General features: G+C 39.1%; 1 protein-coding gene across 2 annotated transcripts; it reads right to left on the reverse strand.

Moving 5' to 3' along the window:
* Nucleotides 1-61: 61 nt before the first annotated feature.
* LOC144646332 (polycomb group protein ASXL1-like) lies at nt 62-15,390 on the reverse strand. 2 transcript variants are annotated; one of them, XM_078505885.1, is made up of 13 exons: nt 15,215-15,390; nt 14,217-14,296; nt 13,082-13,193; nt 11,861-11,894; nt 11,369-11,748; nt 10,279-10,455; nt 8,746-8,773; nt 6,700-6,779; nt 3,809-3,918; nt 3,285-3,358; nt 2,717-2,790; nt 1,885-1,916; nt 62-1,756 (listed from the first exon to the last, which is right to left on the reverse strand). In XM_078505885.1, exons 1-13 carry the CDS (start codon nt 15,329-15,331, stop codon nt 928-930), a joined length of 2,127 nt encoding a protein of 708 aa, XP_078362011.1. In that variant the 5' UTR covers nt 15,332-15,390; the 3' UTR covers nt 62-927. The 2 variants fall into 2 exon arrangements, with proteins under 2 accessions (XP_078362011.1, XP_078362012.1); XM_078505886.1 differs by lacking the exon at nt 15,215-15,390 and adding an exon at nt 14,404-14,622.
* Between the last annotated feature and the right edge of the window lie 1,287 nt (nt 15,391-16,677).

Genomic DNA, 16,677 nt, shown 5'->3' on the forward strand with positions numbered 1-16,677 from the left:
AAAACCCGTTTCGGTAGTGTTGACTTCATCAAGGGTACAAAATTCGTAAATGTTCGAAGCATTTTCCATGTCACAACTTCTGTTATTTATTACAAAAACAAGCCAGGATAGCTGAGTTATAATAAATTCCTAAAGTTTTTTCTTTAAATCCGTCTTTCCTGGTCATTTGTTTAGTATTTACAATATTTAGCATTCATATGTTTTCTTACATGTAATTCACATAAATTGTTCTGTTTCTTCTTGTAGACTATTAACAAGAGTAAAATAATAAAACCTTGTTCGATATTCAGTGTACAGGTAGTTACATGCAAATCAGGAAAATTGTCGAGTTTTATCTCATTTGATACCGCCTTATGGCCCGGAAAACAACAGAGATATATTACAATTAGATTAAACACGGCGGTTCTTGAAAAATGGGCGTTGGAGTAAAATAAAGAAACTGTTTTTACAGGTTTTATCTGCCTGTCTGAGTTACAGACTAGATGTTAATGGGGGTATGTCACGGGGATTTCGCAGATTTTTGACCAGTCCAAGCTGTTCTGAAATTAGTGGTATAGGCAACTTAACTCATAAAAAAGCATTATCTTGGAACGTCTAAATGAAATGTGAACTTAATTTGCGGATATAAATCAACCTACGGCTATTAATAGAGATTTTTTTAAAGACGCACGGAAACAACTTGAAAACGCCGGTTAGCCTAACTTTTTAAAGCTGCGATCTGTTTCCATCCGAGCCAAAAGTGCTCGCTAACAGTTTTAGTGCTCTAATATAACAATTTTCAATAAAAATGGACTATTATTTTAGGTTTCCTGTGACACAAATGTTGGCTGTTAAAAAATCTGGTAAAGTCCGTGACATAGTCCCTTTAAGAACTGGAATGAAGTGGAAACTAAACTATTTTCTTTGCGACTTTTGAAAAATTCGCCGTCAGTTTACACTAACACAAGCGTTGCACAGTTGCGCCTTGCTTATACAGTCGTCATGGCAGAAAGCACCGCATTTCCTGCACACTTCCATGGCCTTAAGCCGACACGAACAATTTTTGAGCAACATCGACCTGTTAAAGTTCTTGGTGGAAACCACAGTGGACGAAAAACTACCTTTCGAGGCATTGCCCGTAGTAGCTCCTCGCCGCATCAAGTTCTCTCTGTTTGCCGCCGCCGCTTGCTGACGCATTGCGGCGCGTGAAGGCGGTCTAGGTTTTATAAGCGACGCAGGCGAACGTAACTCTACGGCATCGTTCGAGAGAATGGACGCGCTAGAAATAGTAGTCGCTGAAGACTCCCTGGATAACGAGCTGTCAGAACCAGCCTCGCTACACGGCGTCTTAATCGTCCGTTTTTTTGCGTATACCGTAGTAGCAGTAAGCATATTCGACGGCGCGCTAGTCCTTACGGCTTTTAAAGCCTCCGTAGCAACGGCCACAGTGACCATCCTGAAAATAGGAATCGACCGCTGCCGTGGCGGTCGAGCTGTTGCTCTGAGCTGTTTCGCCGCTTCCGATCGCCTGGACTCGGTTACCCGTTTGGGAAGACAATGAGTCGGCAGCTTCTGCACGGGTACGGTCAGCGGCTGTATCATGGCGCTTGTGATCCTGGGTGATTTAGGTGGGGTGTACTGTGGCCTGCCGTGACTGGGGTCCTTGTGACTTGCGGTTATCGTACTTCTCGGTGATGAGGCTGGGGCCGGGGAGAGAGGCGCGGTGAAATAGGAATGAGCGAGGTCTTGGGACGAGGAATCATTTTCGGAAAGGGTTCTATAAAGAGACGTAAGAAAAAATTGTTTCAAGATGTTATGAAAGTCACACTTTATGACAAACAGCAAACTTGATGTTCCTCACCCCAACGAACTGGAGAAAAACAAATCTAAATTAAAACAACTTACTTTTTGCCCCAGACAGGTTCAAAGAACTTAGCCTGCAAAACAAAACAAGTAGAAGTGTGAAAAGAAAGAAAACTAAACCAAACAGACCTTCAAGCTAGTAAAACAAACGCGAAAAGATTAACCTTCCCATTCTCAACAGTCCAAAAGTTTAAAAGTGAAAAACTATCCTTAAATTCATTTTGCCAGATATTGAAAAACGATAAAAAAAAAAAAAAACAGCTCAACATGAAAGAAATGCCAACTAGCTTTCATTTGAATGTCGCACTCAAGGGTAACCACCTTGTACAACATAATAAAAGCAATGCTCAATAGCTTTCGTTTAAATGGTCACACACTAGGGTTTCATCAATAGATTTAAAAGAAAGTGATAAATGATCATCGCAGTGAATTTCCAATTTAAGCAATTGGAATAAAGAAGCCTGAAAAAAAAATAATTCAGGGCTGCTTCAAGCCCTGAATTTTTTTTTTTCAGGCTTCTTTATTCCAATTGCTTAAATTGGAAATTCACTGCGATGATCATTTATCACTTTCATATCCATCCCCAGTTCATATATGAATCATTTCACATACATTACATCATAGATTTAAAAGTTAGAACCATTTTGCCTTTAGGTGTAAAAGAGGAATTCAATGCAGAAACTACACACATTTTAAATGAAAGTAAATAAATGTAATTAAAGTAGTTGTGAAGATTGTAAAAGAGACATGAAACAAACATTGCATGTAACCCAACCGAAAACGAACATTACTCGGCCAAAAGCAAGCAACAAACAAAACAAAACAAACAAAAAAATAAATAAAAAGAGGAAAGGGAAAAAGAAAAAGAAATCACCTTCCACGGATCTAACTTTGCTAGCCTCTCTTCTTCCTGTTTCATCTTTTGTTGCATATCAGTCATGAAATCACCTGAAGGGTACAAGGGATGGCAAAATGAAACGCTTAGCAATTACATTTTAGCCACTATCTCTAATCTCTTATTAATTTGGCTACAATCTTTTAATATTTAATCTTTTAATATTTAACTTTTTAATTTATTTATTATTATTTTTGTAGTTAGCATATTACAGATGAAGAGCCATGTCAAATGGATATACTGTAATAAAGTCGTTATTATTATTATTATTATTATTATTATTATTATTATTATTATTATTATTAATCTCGTGTCTGGGCACTGTCTAAATTTATTGCACACTGGAGAATAAAATTATTGGTCATCAAAATACAGGAATCTTAGCAAAAGGAATATAACCATCAAATTGCATGTACAGCATGATTATATTCTTATTTTTAGTGAAGATAAGCTATTTTACTCGCAGCAGAACATTGTAAGTCATTATTTTCCTTTGATACACATGCATTAAAAGTGAAATGGTCAATAAATGTCATATAAGCCTTACCATCCTGGAGCCGGTCCTTCCATGAATGGCATGCACTAGCAAAAAACTCGTTTGTAAATGCAGTGTGTGATGGTCTGAAAAATAAAGAAATAAATAAACAAGTGAAACGACAAGACAGTTACCTACATTGTTCTTCTTTCGGAGGATCAATGTTGCTTTTGGAACTTTACAGTTTCACCGTAAAGTAAAGTGGTATTTTATGACCATTACTCTAAAGGCAATATACAAGCATTACATGTACATGTACTCTGTTGAGATGTAATATAAATTCCCTTCAACCAGAATTTGCCCTTTTCTGCTCAACGGATCGACCAACACAAGGTACACATTCCAGCTATCTGTACTGGTAAGTAGCAACCCCCAAAAGTAGCCACACACCGAAAAATAGCACCAGGAAAAGGCTGCCACATGTAAACTCAAAAGTAACGAGGGTTGTTACTTTCGGAACTTTACAGTATTTATTTGGTGCACCCTGAAAGGTCAATTTCTTTGTAATCAGGCAATATAATTGAAAACACACACACCTCAGAGCGCCATCAGATCCTACTGCCTTGTCAACTCTTGGTAGCAGTGTAACCAACTGGTACTGATACCACGGTGGAAGCATGTTGAATGTACGCTGGTTTATGAGGGACTGCAAAGAAATGCATGTTTGAAAAATAAGCCAAAAGATAGCCGATTGCAGTTTGTGAACGACCAGGAGAAACATCTGAGAGCCAAACCAAAAAGGAAACCTGTTACTCTATCACACTTGTTTTACTGGACCACATGCCCAGTGGGCCAGTAAATTACAGTTTTTACTTGCCTCAAATAAAGTATTTCTTGCCATCACTCAGACTCACAAGGCTACTAAGGCTAATTTCACTTGCCCACTGGGCCACAAACTTCTATTTTCACTTGCCCAAGAACAAAATTTACTTGTCTCAGGCAATCAGACCTGGTTTTTCTTCCTGCCCTGCACTATTAATAGATCAGATTGGTAAGGGCTGAAAAAGTACATGTATGTGAGGAAGGAGACTGAGGAGTTGAATGGTATGTACCACCTTGTAGATTGGTGGTTGTCCCCTGTCTGCTTGGCAGTGTACAGTCGAACCTCGATTATCCGGATTTCTCGATTATCCGGACTTCCTACTCTGGTCCCAATTTTTTCATGAATATTAATAAGTCACATTCAAGACCAGATATAACTAAGTTCTACGACGATTTAAACGTTATTTCAAGGTGGTTTACCTGTCAAAAAACATTGGAAACCTCTGATGTGTAGTTTTCTTTATCGAACAACATTATTTAATACTTCGGCAGGCAACTTCCTTATTCAGTTTCCACTAGCCATAAAAATATTCACACAAATTTGCTTTCTGTCTTTGCTTACTTGTATCATACTGAAGTTTACAAAGCAAAATGGCAAAATTCAGAATAATGTCATAAAAAATGTTGTGGTTATTCATCGTGGTAGAGTACAATAATAAAGTATTATTTCGTTTGTCTCACGACGTAGTCACGTGTGATGGAGATCGCAACGTTTCGACTGCATACTGCTAGTCTTCATCAGGCGATAAGGTCGACTGGTTGTGCGTTAGCTTATAAAGCACACGGCTGCGCATCACACGTGACTACGACGTGAGACAAACGAAATAATACTTTATTATTAAAATTCAGAATGTTTTTAAACATTCTAAAAATCCTTCTATGAAGTGAAAGACATCGTAGAAAGTTCGATCAGTCAACACCGCACGTTAGCACCACGACTAGTCACCAAGCCCATCACGAAAAAACGTATGGAACGCCTGGAGGTTCAGAATTGTTTGCGCACAAATCGGCGTGTTTTCGTCGCCTTTTTCAGAGAAAAACTGCCTTTAAAGAGTGTCTTCAGAATTTTTGTTTCTAAGGATGGTTAACAGATGATTTATCGCTATTATGAAACAATTTTTCTTTTTTTTTTCTGTTTAATGTGGAAAAATGCACCGAAAATGTGGGGGATGCGGCAGTTAGCGAGCTATGCGGATCCTCACCACCGCATCCTGTCAGATGCCCTGGCGTATTTTTTGGCTCTTTAATATTCATACTTTCGATTATCCGGACTCTCGATTATCCAGACTATTTAGCCTAGTCCCAACGAGTCCGGATAATCGAGGTTCGACTGTATTTGAATTATAAGTACAGATGTTGAAGAAAGTTTTTAAAAATTTAGTATCTTTTTTTAAAAAAAAAAATTAAAATAAAATACAGTTGAACCCCTATTAAGCGGCCACCCTCGGGGAAATGGCAACTGGCCGCTTAATAGAGGTTGGTCGCTTAATAGGGGTTTGTCAGAAATTAGCATAAGGTCTTTTTAAAAGGTAACATCATTTCAATACAAAATAAGGCAAAAAGGAATAGCGGAATCACAGGAAGACGACAATAAACCTGTGTTTGAATGATTTTATCGGCCGTCATGGTCTGAGCTTGTTGGAAATAAATTTAATTATCGTATATGACATTCTTATTGGCCGCTAAATAGAGGTAAAAACAATAGAAGAACGCTCATCGGGACGGCAGAAAGGTGGCCCCAGCCGCTTAATAGGGGTGGCCGCTTAAAAGGGGTTATATTTACAGTATTATACTGACAATATTTTCTGGACTTAAGTAACTGGCCGCTTAATAGGGGGTGGTCGCTTAATGGGTGGCCGCTTAATAGGGGTTCGACTGTAATGCATTTTTATTATTTCTCTTTGAAGAGTGGGTGCCCATACAGTGAAACCCTAATCAACCTCCAGGGAAAATGAAAATTGGTTTGAGAAATTGGGGAGTTTGAGAAAACGTGGGGAGGGGGAGGGGTGGGGTTGTACACTGTTCAACTGATGGAAGGGAAACCACCTTTGGTTTGAGTTATCAGGAGGTTTGAGAAATTGGGTTTCCACTTTATTACCGAATGGTAATGAGGTATTAAAAATGACGATTTATTTCCCTCACTCGCTCACTCCATTCTGATATCAAACCGCAATCAATTTATGCATTAACGGTAAAACATGCTGACAGAAAGGTTCTTTAAACGCATTCAGTACATCTCTAGCTAATTTTTGAAGCAAAATTTAAGTTACCTTATAAAACTGGAAAAACTCGTGTTTGCAAAAGCCTAAAAGCTTCTAAAGCTTTGTTTTGGAGTGAAATAAACAATACAATTGGCCATTACATGAATAAGCTTCAGTCACCCATTGACACAACTCCCATAAACAACAACAAAAAAAAAACATTCAAAGGCAGATGTAGTGAGACCGTTACACCATTGAACGCTTATTTGGGAAAAAAGCGAAGGACAGCACTTCATCGAATTACCATGAGGTTGCTCGAAGGGCCTTTGATTACATTGTACACTGACTAAATCATTTGGATAAGGATGTGGTTAATGCCAGTCAGTACATTTCATGATACTCACACGAAGGGGTATGCTGGTAAGAATAGAGTCTGGTGACTGAATATCTACTCGTCCTTCCTTGGTTCTCTTTAATTGTGCAGCTGAAAATAAAGATTGAATAAAAATATGAGGTCTCCTGTATCTTACCATAAATGATAATTTACAGTAACTAAAATAAGAAACAGTACTGGCAAACGGGTCCCAAAATCTGCAGGCTAGAGATCCTGGATTTCAGGATGTGTGAAGAAAATACATCTAGTGACTACATGTACAGCTGCATGCATTATTTCACAAGCAAGTCAATGTAAAAATTATTTGTCTCCGCAGCATACACAACTCCAAATTTTACACTGTATTTTTTTACCAATATCAGGGTTTTCATTAAGAATTGTAATAGGAGGAGAATAGTGTAAAGTACCGTATTTATTCGGTTATAAGGCGCACGGTTTTTTCGAGGAAAATCTGTTTTTCTGTGGGAAGTTTATGCCAAAATTGGGGTGCGTCTTATAGCCGAGTATTTTCGCCCAACAAAATCTTATGACCGCCATTTTACCGGAACTTACAAATAAAACAAGAAAAATGAAAACACTTATGTTGGTCATTGACTTTTAGAACAAGAAAACAGATGTATAAAGAGACAGCAAGTTTCAATGTAAAGTTTATTGTCGCGTATAAACAAGTTTTAGCAACGCGTGTCTATGCCAGCATTTTGTTGAAACAGACAAAGAAAATCAAGCATACTCATTTGAAACAAACCTTTCTAAGCGTGGAATATTGGAAATGACTTTAGAAGACAGGGAAAACACCAATAAAGCTTGAGAATCTTTCAAAAGCACTCGATAAACAAAGTACGAAGCGATACGAAGCATGCTTGAGAACTTGGTAACCAAGCTACAAACTCAGTGGTTACTGGAAACTACACATCTGCCAGGTTACTAAGCAGCTAAGTTCGAAGCATGAACGATGGAAAGATGTTTTGCTCGGCATATACTAAAACCCGAAACAACGAAACGAAACCACCGAAACGAAACGACCGAAACCACCGAAACGAGCGAAACGAAACCGCCGAAACAACCGAAACGGCCGAAACGAGCGAAACGAAACGAAATCACCGAAACAAGCAAAACTTCAAGATTTTCGCCACTTACCGTACTATACACCCCGTTTAGCCTACTATACACTCTGATTAGCCTACTATAAACCCCGGTTAGCCTACTATACACTCCTGTTAGCCTACTACACACTCCGGTTAGCCTACGTTTCACTTAGGTTAGCCTACTATGCACTCCGGTTAGCCTGTTTACGGTTAGCTCTCAATAATTGTAATGGGTTTTGCTTGTTTCGGTGATTTCGTCTCGTTTCGCTCGTTTCGGCTGTTTCGGTTGTTTCGGCGGTTTCGTTTCGGTCGTTTCGCTCGTTTCGGTCGTTTCGTTTCGGTGGTTTCGTTTCGTTGTTTCGGGTTTTAGTACATGCCGTTTTGCTCAAGTGGATTTACGTCTTTTTTAGCCAGAAATGTTACCTTTTCACTCGAAGATTGTGCCAAGGAGTATGAACAACATTCAATCATTCAAATTCTGTAAGAAGAACTGTCCTTAAATTGATCACCGAATCTTTACAACTCTCCAACTCATGGTGCGTCTTATAACCGAGTGTTTTTGGAAAATTTTCAGTCTGGAAACTTAGCATGACAAAGTTGCCAAGTTTGGGGTGCGTCTTATAACCGAGTGCGCCTTATAACCGAATAAATACGGTAACCGGAGGATGATTTTTATAGGTTCCACATCTTAATAAAAAATAGGTATAGGACTTTGAAATTTAGCCGGAGAATTCTACGTAGTAGCCGGAGAATTCTCCGATCTCCGATGCCTAATGAACACCCTGCAATATCATGGGCAAGCAGGCAGCATTGCTACAATACCTTTGTACTAATCAAAATACCACCCAAACATCCAGACTTTTTCACAGTCATTTTAATAACACCAGTTGCGTGCTCAAAATATTAGTAAGTTTACCACTCTCCTTACATTGTAATAATTATGTGCATCAAACAAGTCTAAAAAAACTTACCAACACTCATTTTCTTGTATCTTCTTGGCTAAAATTAAATGAAACCAGTTGTTAAAACACAGATCCTCATCCATGTAGCACAATTAATTTTTGGAATTGTTTAAATGCTGTCAATATTCCTTGTTAGTTAATCAAAATGAGGGCAACATCAACCAAATTTGTCGTTTACACACAGGAAATTAAACAACACAATAGCCACAATCTACAGTGAGTCATAGCCTTTTGCCGGTTTAAAAGTGTTACAGTATTGCAAGAAAAGCTGGATGTTTGATCTGTTTACAAAATCAAAAAGTCAAGAGTTGAAACTACAGCAATAAAAAACAAATACATTGTATCTCCACATGAAACCCAGTTGGCACAGATTCCATCTATTACTTACACAAACATAACTATAAGGACCCTTTTTTACCACTTAGTAAACCCTCTAGTCAGTCAGTCTTATGGATGGCTTTCTGCACTTTCGACCTTCGTCTGCTTGGTCTGTTTGTTCAGACCTTTCATGTTCTTATACACATGTTAGGCTGTTCACTCGACAGTTTATTCGGATTGTTGTTGCTGCAGTCTTCATCCGTTACTTACATAAACAGTAAAAGCCGAAATATTAAAACCTACTTAGTTCCGAAACTTTTTGGTTTTAATATCATAAATGGCATCCCACAGTGTTAGAGCTACAGTTGACTCCCGATAACTCGAACCTTCAAGGGAAATTGAAAATGGTTCGAGTTATCGGGAGTTCGAGTTATTGAGAGTTGAAAACAAATGATCGAAAATAAGGAAAAATGGTGTTTACTGATTTTCTATTAATGCAGTGTATACCAGCGTACAAACTTGATTAGAGTACAGAGAAGCCGTAAGATAAAGGAACAATATAATTCTAAATCACTGTATAAATCGGAACGTAACGTAATGTAAAACAAAGCTAATAAGCTGCGAACCGTTGCAGGTTCAAAGAGATCAATGCTTTAGGCTACTGCTGCAAAGTTGATGCGATTTACTTTATCGAGAAATGGTCAGTTAATTCGCCCTGACGATAATCCTTTAACATTTTCAAAGGTCGGATTTGAAAGAATCAGTCTAAACCTCCACAAACAAAGTGAACGTCTGTTGCACGTCAATGGCGTGGCACAGTTCGTGTTTTGAGGGGCATTTCGGGGACGGCTCTGAGTCCTGTACGTTTTATTGCAAACTTAATATTAACGATTTGGACTACAGTACACTGTTCATTTTGAATTGTCACGTATTGACAGACATGGTTTGAGTTATCGAGGGTAAAATTATATAGAAAATGACCTGAAGGGAAACGAAAATTGGTTCGAGTTAGCGGGAGGTTTGAGTTATCGAGGGTTCGAGTTAACGAGGGTACAATCACAGTAAATGTAAAACGGAAATCCAGGGGAAATCGATTTTGGTTCGAGTTAGCGCGAGGTTCGAGTTAGCGAGGGTTCGAGTTATCGGGAGTCGACTGTATTCCCTTGCTAAAACAAATCAAACAAAAAAAGCCAATAATTCAGTGGAGACCCACAGGACACCCACCTTTGATGTTGTCCAAAGGTCAGAAAATTTCTCTAGTTTATCTTTACCATCTTCCCCATCAGTAGAACCTGGAGGCTTTGGAAAGCTGTGGCTCGCTATGGCATTGGCAGTCACTGACGCACTTGATGGAGGTATTAGTTTGGAGGAGGGTGGAACAAGGGCAGATGGAGGCTTCACCTGAAACAAAAAGTACAGAATATATGCATAAATTTACTCTCAGGCAAGGAAACTGCAGTTAGGGTAACAATAGTAATATAAAGTGCTCTCTGGGCTATTTGTGTCTTGCGAATCTCACCACGATCTAAACTTCAACTTATAAATTTGTTCTACAATTAAAGTGGCAAAGTTACAATAATTTCATTACATCATTTTTTGTGAGGCACAAAATTATCCTCAAATCAGAGCAATACCAAAGTGGTACCAGTAGAAGTCAGAGGAAGCACTCGTCATGTGAACACATCCTTTTTAGGAAGGTAGAAGCAGAAACCAGAAGGAACAAGGATGTTTCAGCGTGCAAAGAAGTTAGTGACTGCTAACCTGGGGCTAATGGATTTTGTGGTCGGGCTAGTGGACTTAATCCTTCACTTGCCTAGCGGGTGAGGGAAGCATCATAAGCATCGTGCTTTTAATTATTATTATTATTATTTTTTTTTTTTTTTTTGGGGGGGGGGGGGGGGGGGCTAGTAAAAATGACTTTCAGGCTAGTACATCCTGGTACAGCTTGCCTGAGGGGCAAGCTTGGAAATTCAATTTCTTTGCACCCTGATGTTAACAGTTGGGAAAGAAGATTTAGGCAGTTAACAAAATTGATGACAAACGAGAAATAAATTAGTATCTATTTAAAGCAATTTCAATGTGCACCATCTGGCATCAGTGACATAGCTGCATGCTCATCCCAGACCCAATATGGTAGTTTTTTTCAGTTGGTGAATATTACTGTTGGAGCCATAACCAAATGACATACATTTAAAACAAAGGTTTCAAAAGACAATAAACAATACCATAACCACAGCATAATAGTCAAAACAATGGTTTCTGCATCAACAAGATATACCCCTATTATCTCCTGACCAAAGAATGTAAGACTTACTTTCCCATTGCCATTCTTTCCACTCACTCCACTACCACTCTCAACAGTGCCCACTTTGAGATTTTTTAACACCATCTTTGGCACAGGTCTTGTGCTAGTCAGCCTAGGCCTTTTATTTGCCGTCTGACTACGTGGTCCCGGCTTAGGACCGCGTTTTTTCTGCAGTCTTCCATCTTTGGTGAGCGGCACTTTCGGTTTGGAGTCGGGTGGTGGATTGGGCGGGGGCGGTTTTAGCTGCGGCATCACAATATCGTTTGTTCCCAAAGGTACCTTAACTTTCCCATTGTGGAGGTGCGGACCATTTATGGTATCCTTGTCAAGGAACATGTTAAATTCCGAGTCGTCAGCCATGTCCATTAGGTCGGAATCAGAACTTTGCACTATGATAGGGGAATTAAATGAAACAAAATTAACCACATAATTTATAATTACCTAAATGTTGTAAAAAAGTCTTTTTCTTCACCAGAAACAAATGCAAAAAGGATCCCATACCAGAATTTTCTTCTGAGGTTTCAACTCTGTTTGGCTACAAATAGAAGATTGAGATATTTAGTACAGAGTAATGAATTACATGACCATAAATCAATAAAAAAAACTAACATGAACTTTATTCACTATTATTGTACATGTACTTGATGAAAGAGGACAAGCACATTGACCACAAAAAGTACAGAACCATTGAAGCACAGATAAGACCACAACACTAAGGATTACAAATGAAAATGCCAAAATTAAAGCCCTACATACAACCACCTCAACAATACTCATCCCAATATAATGCACCTACCAATGTTGAGCCATAGGGGTGGGTAGTGACATAGATGGGGGATTTGACAGCTATTATCTGCCTTTAGTGGCACTGCTTGACTATTTTAGTGGACACTCACACAACTTTGTTGAAGTTTAGTGACTTTTTTTGACAATTCACAAAATAATGTCAGGACTACAGTAAAAATCAGCGTATAAGAACCTAACATTTAAGAACCTGTTAGGCTAAAATTTCATTTTTAAGCACCCTTCACATAAGAACCATTTTAGGCTAAAATTCTAAAACAGGTTCTTATTTTCAAAAAAGAAAAAATTATCTTCTCAAAAATATAGAATTAAAAAATCTTCTCAAAAATATATTTATAACACAGTCTGTACACATTATAGTTACAGCATAGTTACAAGATTTATTGGGAATTATAGTGAAGGTTACAGTATAGTTTTGATTTTAACGGAATCAGATTAAAATTGTACAGTATTTTGCTTACCGAAGCCTTCAAGAATACTGTTATTGGACATTAAAGAGCAGATCATTTACAAATTCTACTTTATTTCTTGAACAAAAGTTAAGAACCTAATTAAGAACCCAGTAAGCCTAATTTTACACTAAATACCATTTTATATAAGAACCTGTTTAGGCTAACTTGAAAAAACCTAGGTTCTTATATGCGGGTTTTTACTGTATATGTGGTGGGACATTTGAACAGAAAATCTGACTTAGTTCAAATTCCCATCCTATGCCCAGCCTCAATCCCTAGTGGCTTCATGCTACTGAAACCAGAATAAGCTCCAGCCTGATAGGCCACTAGGCTCGAACACAGACTTTACCTACCTACCTAGTAAAGGGTAGGTAAGGTAGTAAGGCTAAGACAATTTTACAATAAAAGAATTCGTAAAAATTCAAATTAACTGACGATAGATATTAAAGTGAATAAGGTCGCTTACATTTAGTTTGTAACAGCTCATTCGTCCCTCCACCTTTATGAACAGATCATTTGGACCACGAGAGTGATGGTGAAGCATGGCATTCAGACATGCTAAAGGAGCCGACCCACGGCTGTCAGATATAATGAGGCATAGTTAGTAATGCTAACTGTTGAGTTACATGTACATGAAAGTCTTTGAATACATATCTCTGAGTGAAAACACAAACAATTAACTATCTGAGATTCAAACCTCAAGTAAATTTCTGTGAATCTGAGGTAAGGTAAAATAAGAGGATAAGAGAGGGATCTTAACCCAAAAACCCAACAAGGTCAGCTACCTGAGCTGACAAATTAATGGAAAACTTCTAATGATTTTGGTGGGAGCAATGTGAATTTCATGCCGACATCCACAGTTATGTCACATTGAAATTGCTGAATTTCTCAGACTCTTTATTCTAAAACATGTTTGCCCCATTTTCAAAATGGCAGCTTCTACTGCAAAAGGTCTAATAATTATCCCAAAAAATCTCTCTCCAACGGTTACTGAAAAACGCCAAATGTCAAAAAAAAATTCAAACAGCAGATGTTCAGACAGTCGAATTACTTCATGACATAAAATGCAAAAGAATAATTGTACTGGCTTTTCACCAGATTGCTTTAAATGTATACAAGGCAGATGTCAAATTAATAGAGTTTTTGTCAACTTCTGCTCTGCAAGTCATTATAATTCCTTACCATTCCCCCTCGATAATTTTATTTCATTCAAAGAAAATGAGAACAGAGATTTTCAGGAAAATGCAATCAAAACAAGAAAAACCTTGCAATTTTCAAGCATAATTTTGATGGATAGATTATAATCTTTAAGAGGGTTATTTCTGAATCGTTGAATATTAAATTCTTTGCATTTAGTCAACCATTGAATCATGATGTCAGTTTCAGCAATTCATTTTCTGTGGTTTGCTTCAAATAAAATTATAATCCGTTCGATTCCTACGTTTTAACAAGTTACGCTACAATCAAACATCGCACGGAGTTTGAAATAATGCTATACCTTAGCAAGTGACCTCTCCTATTACCGCTTTACCTTATGTCAATCATATAAAGCCATAACTAAGATCGCGTTGCGCTAGGAAGGTGACTACCGGTATACTCACCTTAAATCGCGCAATCCTTCCTCTTGTATAACCTTGAGGATATCTTTGTGAGTGAGAGGCTCCACAGACCTCTCTAGCACCTAAACGCAACGATAAAATTACTCAGTTGACAATAATAACCACAGAAAACAAATCACACAGCCTCGAGTCAGCTGACATAGAGTTCATTGTGTCACCATTGCTATACCTGTTTGGCCGCTTCAGCCCACGTTAAACCCTTCTTTTTCTTCGTTTCGCCTTTTTCCGAACTCATTTCCCGAAAGACCAGTTAGAGGTCGATACCACCGTGAAAATCTGATCTTTTTAAGCGCGGAAATGGTCAGGAATGGGCGCAATACGAAGTCTAATGCCGAATAATTCAGACGGTCAAACCGCCATTTTGCCAGCGACGAAACGAACACAACGGATCACGTGACAATTTAACAGGAAGTTTTTAACCAGGCCACCACGCCTTCATTCCATTCATTTCGTGAAAGAGCCTGGGTCGAAATCTCTTGTTGTGATCAAAAAATTTTTGGCAAACCCATTTTTTAACGCGATCACAAAAGCGAAAGATGACCTTAAATTCAAAAGACAATTTCACTGATCCATTATGCAAACAATGAACTTTTTGAGCATGAAAAAACACTAGCGACAACTAAGACCCCGAAAACGCACTGATCACACCAAGTTCAAGACCCATGCGATCAAACATGGGTTCGCACTGATATAGCCATCGCTCGGCAAACTGATTTTCAAGATCGATCCTAGCTCACGTTTTCCTTCACGCAATAGATCTCGTTTTGTTCCTTTTCTCTAGCTTTGGCGACCTTATAAAGGTCTAAGCCGGAAAAATGAGATCACTCGCAGCCCAGCGGAATTAAGGAACAATAAACATTAATGAAATTAAAGTGAACACTTCGATTGCATTTAAAGCTAGTACATGAAGGCCACAAATAGAGTCACGCGATCCAATTTACGCTTGGTGAAAAGCGCGCGGCTTTTTCTTGAAAACATACCTGAGAACCAAATGACTGCCCGCCATCCAAGCTCTTTCTTGACCAATCAACGCACAGAAATCTCCCTTTCGTTTTGCAGGTACGAACGGAGACCGTGGCGTTGGGTACGTGATGCATTATGGGAGCATCTCCACAAAACTTTGCCCAAGGGAGTAGAGAAGGGGAACTTCAAACCTCCTAGGAGTCCCCAGGGATTGGAAAATCGGAACCTAGAACGTTGTCACAGGCAAAAGTGGCGAGAAAGAAAGTTTGCTTATGAAACCATCTATTTAAACAGGAGCCCATGCACCTATCTGTTTATCCACCATTTCTAGGGGCAATTTTCCGGTAGCCCTGATAAATGCCCCCGGATTTCCGAAGACAAAGATAATCTCGTTCCGTGAGTAGCCTGCGAACCCAGACGCATTCCGGCTGTCGCTGTCCCGCCGAAAAATATTTAGCCTGCGAGCAGGCCCGTTGGGGCACGCGCGCCGGGGCACACGCGAGTGGGAGCGAGCGAAAGGGGGGGGAAAGGCGACGCCGCCGCGTCGCGGCTCGCCGCCCGTGAGCCCGTGCGTACCCCAGGGAGCCGCCGCAGGCTAAAAAATATTCCGTGAGGGGCTTATGTCACAAGTGACAGTGATATCTTTAAGTTGACAAAAAAAAATCACCGAGCTTTTGACACTCATGTACGTTCAGCCAATAGGGAGCTGAACACATGCATATAAAAATAACTTCTTTGCATTTGACGAAGTGCAATTCTTAGAAAGTCACCTGGTTCAATCCACTTCATTATTCATTCCCGTATTGACCGCTGAAAACGAAAGCTTGACTTGCTTGCGTTATTTGGCTGTCTGGCGAGCATTTCATTTTGCTCGTTTTCTTGACTAATTCCCTGCCCTCTTTAGAACGCTTTGAGGCGACTGTTGAGGGGCTGTGTGAGGTGGGTATATATGTTGCATACGTCCGTGCTTGGCAAATTGACCAACTCATTTCCTTGTGTCATTCACGAGTTGTTTACGAAAGAGCTAAGGCGAGCGAGAAGGATAACTGACGAACCATAAGCTGCGAACTTTGAATTCGGAATGAACTAGTCTGTGTGAGCGGTGCGTATCTTGCCATGAGCTAAACAGAACCAGTTTCAGATTGTTCAACTAATGACAATGTTTAGAAGGGAAGAATACGTACTGCAAAATGCTGCGATATTTCTTTGTCTGTTCACCTATGAAAAACAAAGGCCTTGTGCTTTGTCCGTTCTCGCCAAGCTGCTTTCACCATATGATATTGTACGGGTGAGGTTTGGCCATTTTACCTACTTTATATCGGACAGGCAAATGAAAAGAAAATTATAGAAAATGAAAATCGTTGATGTAATGGCAGTTTCTTTAAGACAAAGAAAAGACTAAAACGAATTCTTTACTGACGCTGTTTTTAATACAGTCGATTTTTGGGTTCGAACAACACCTACAGGGTTATAAAAGGTG

The sequence above is a fragment of the Oculina patagonica genome, chromosome 3, assembly GCF_052425735.1.
Source record: "Oculina patagonica isolate OP01 chromosome 3, crgOcupat, whole genome shotgun sequence".
NCBI classification, from domain to species: Eukaryota; Metazoa; Cnidaria; class Anthozoa; order Scleractinia; family Oculinidae; genus Oculina; species Oculina patagonica.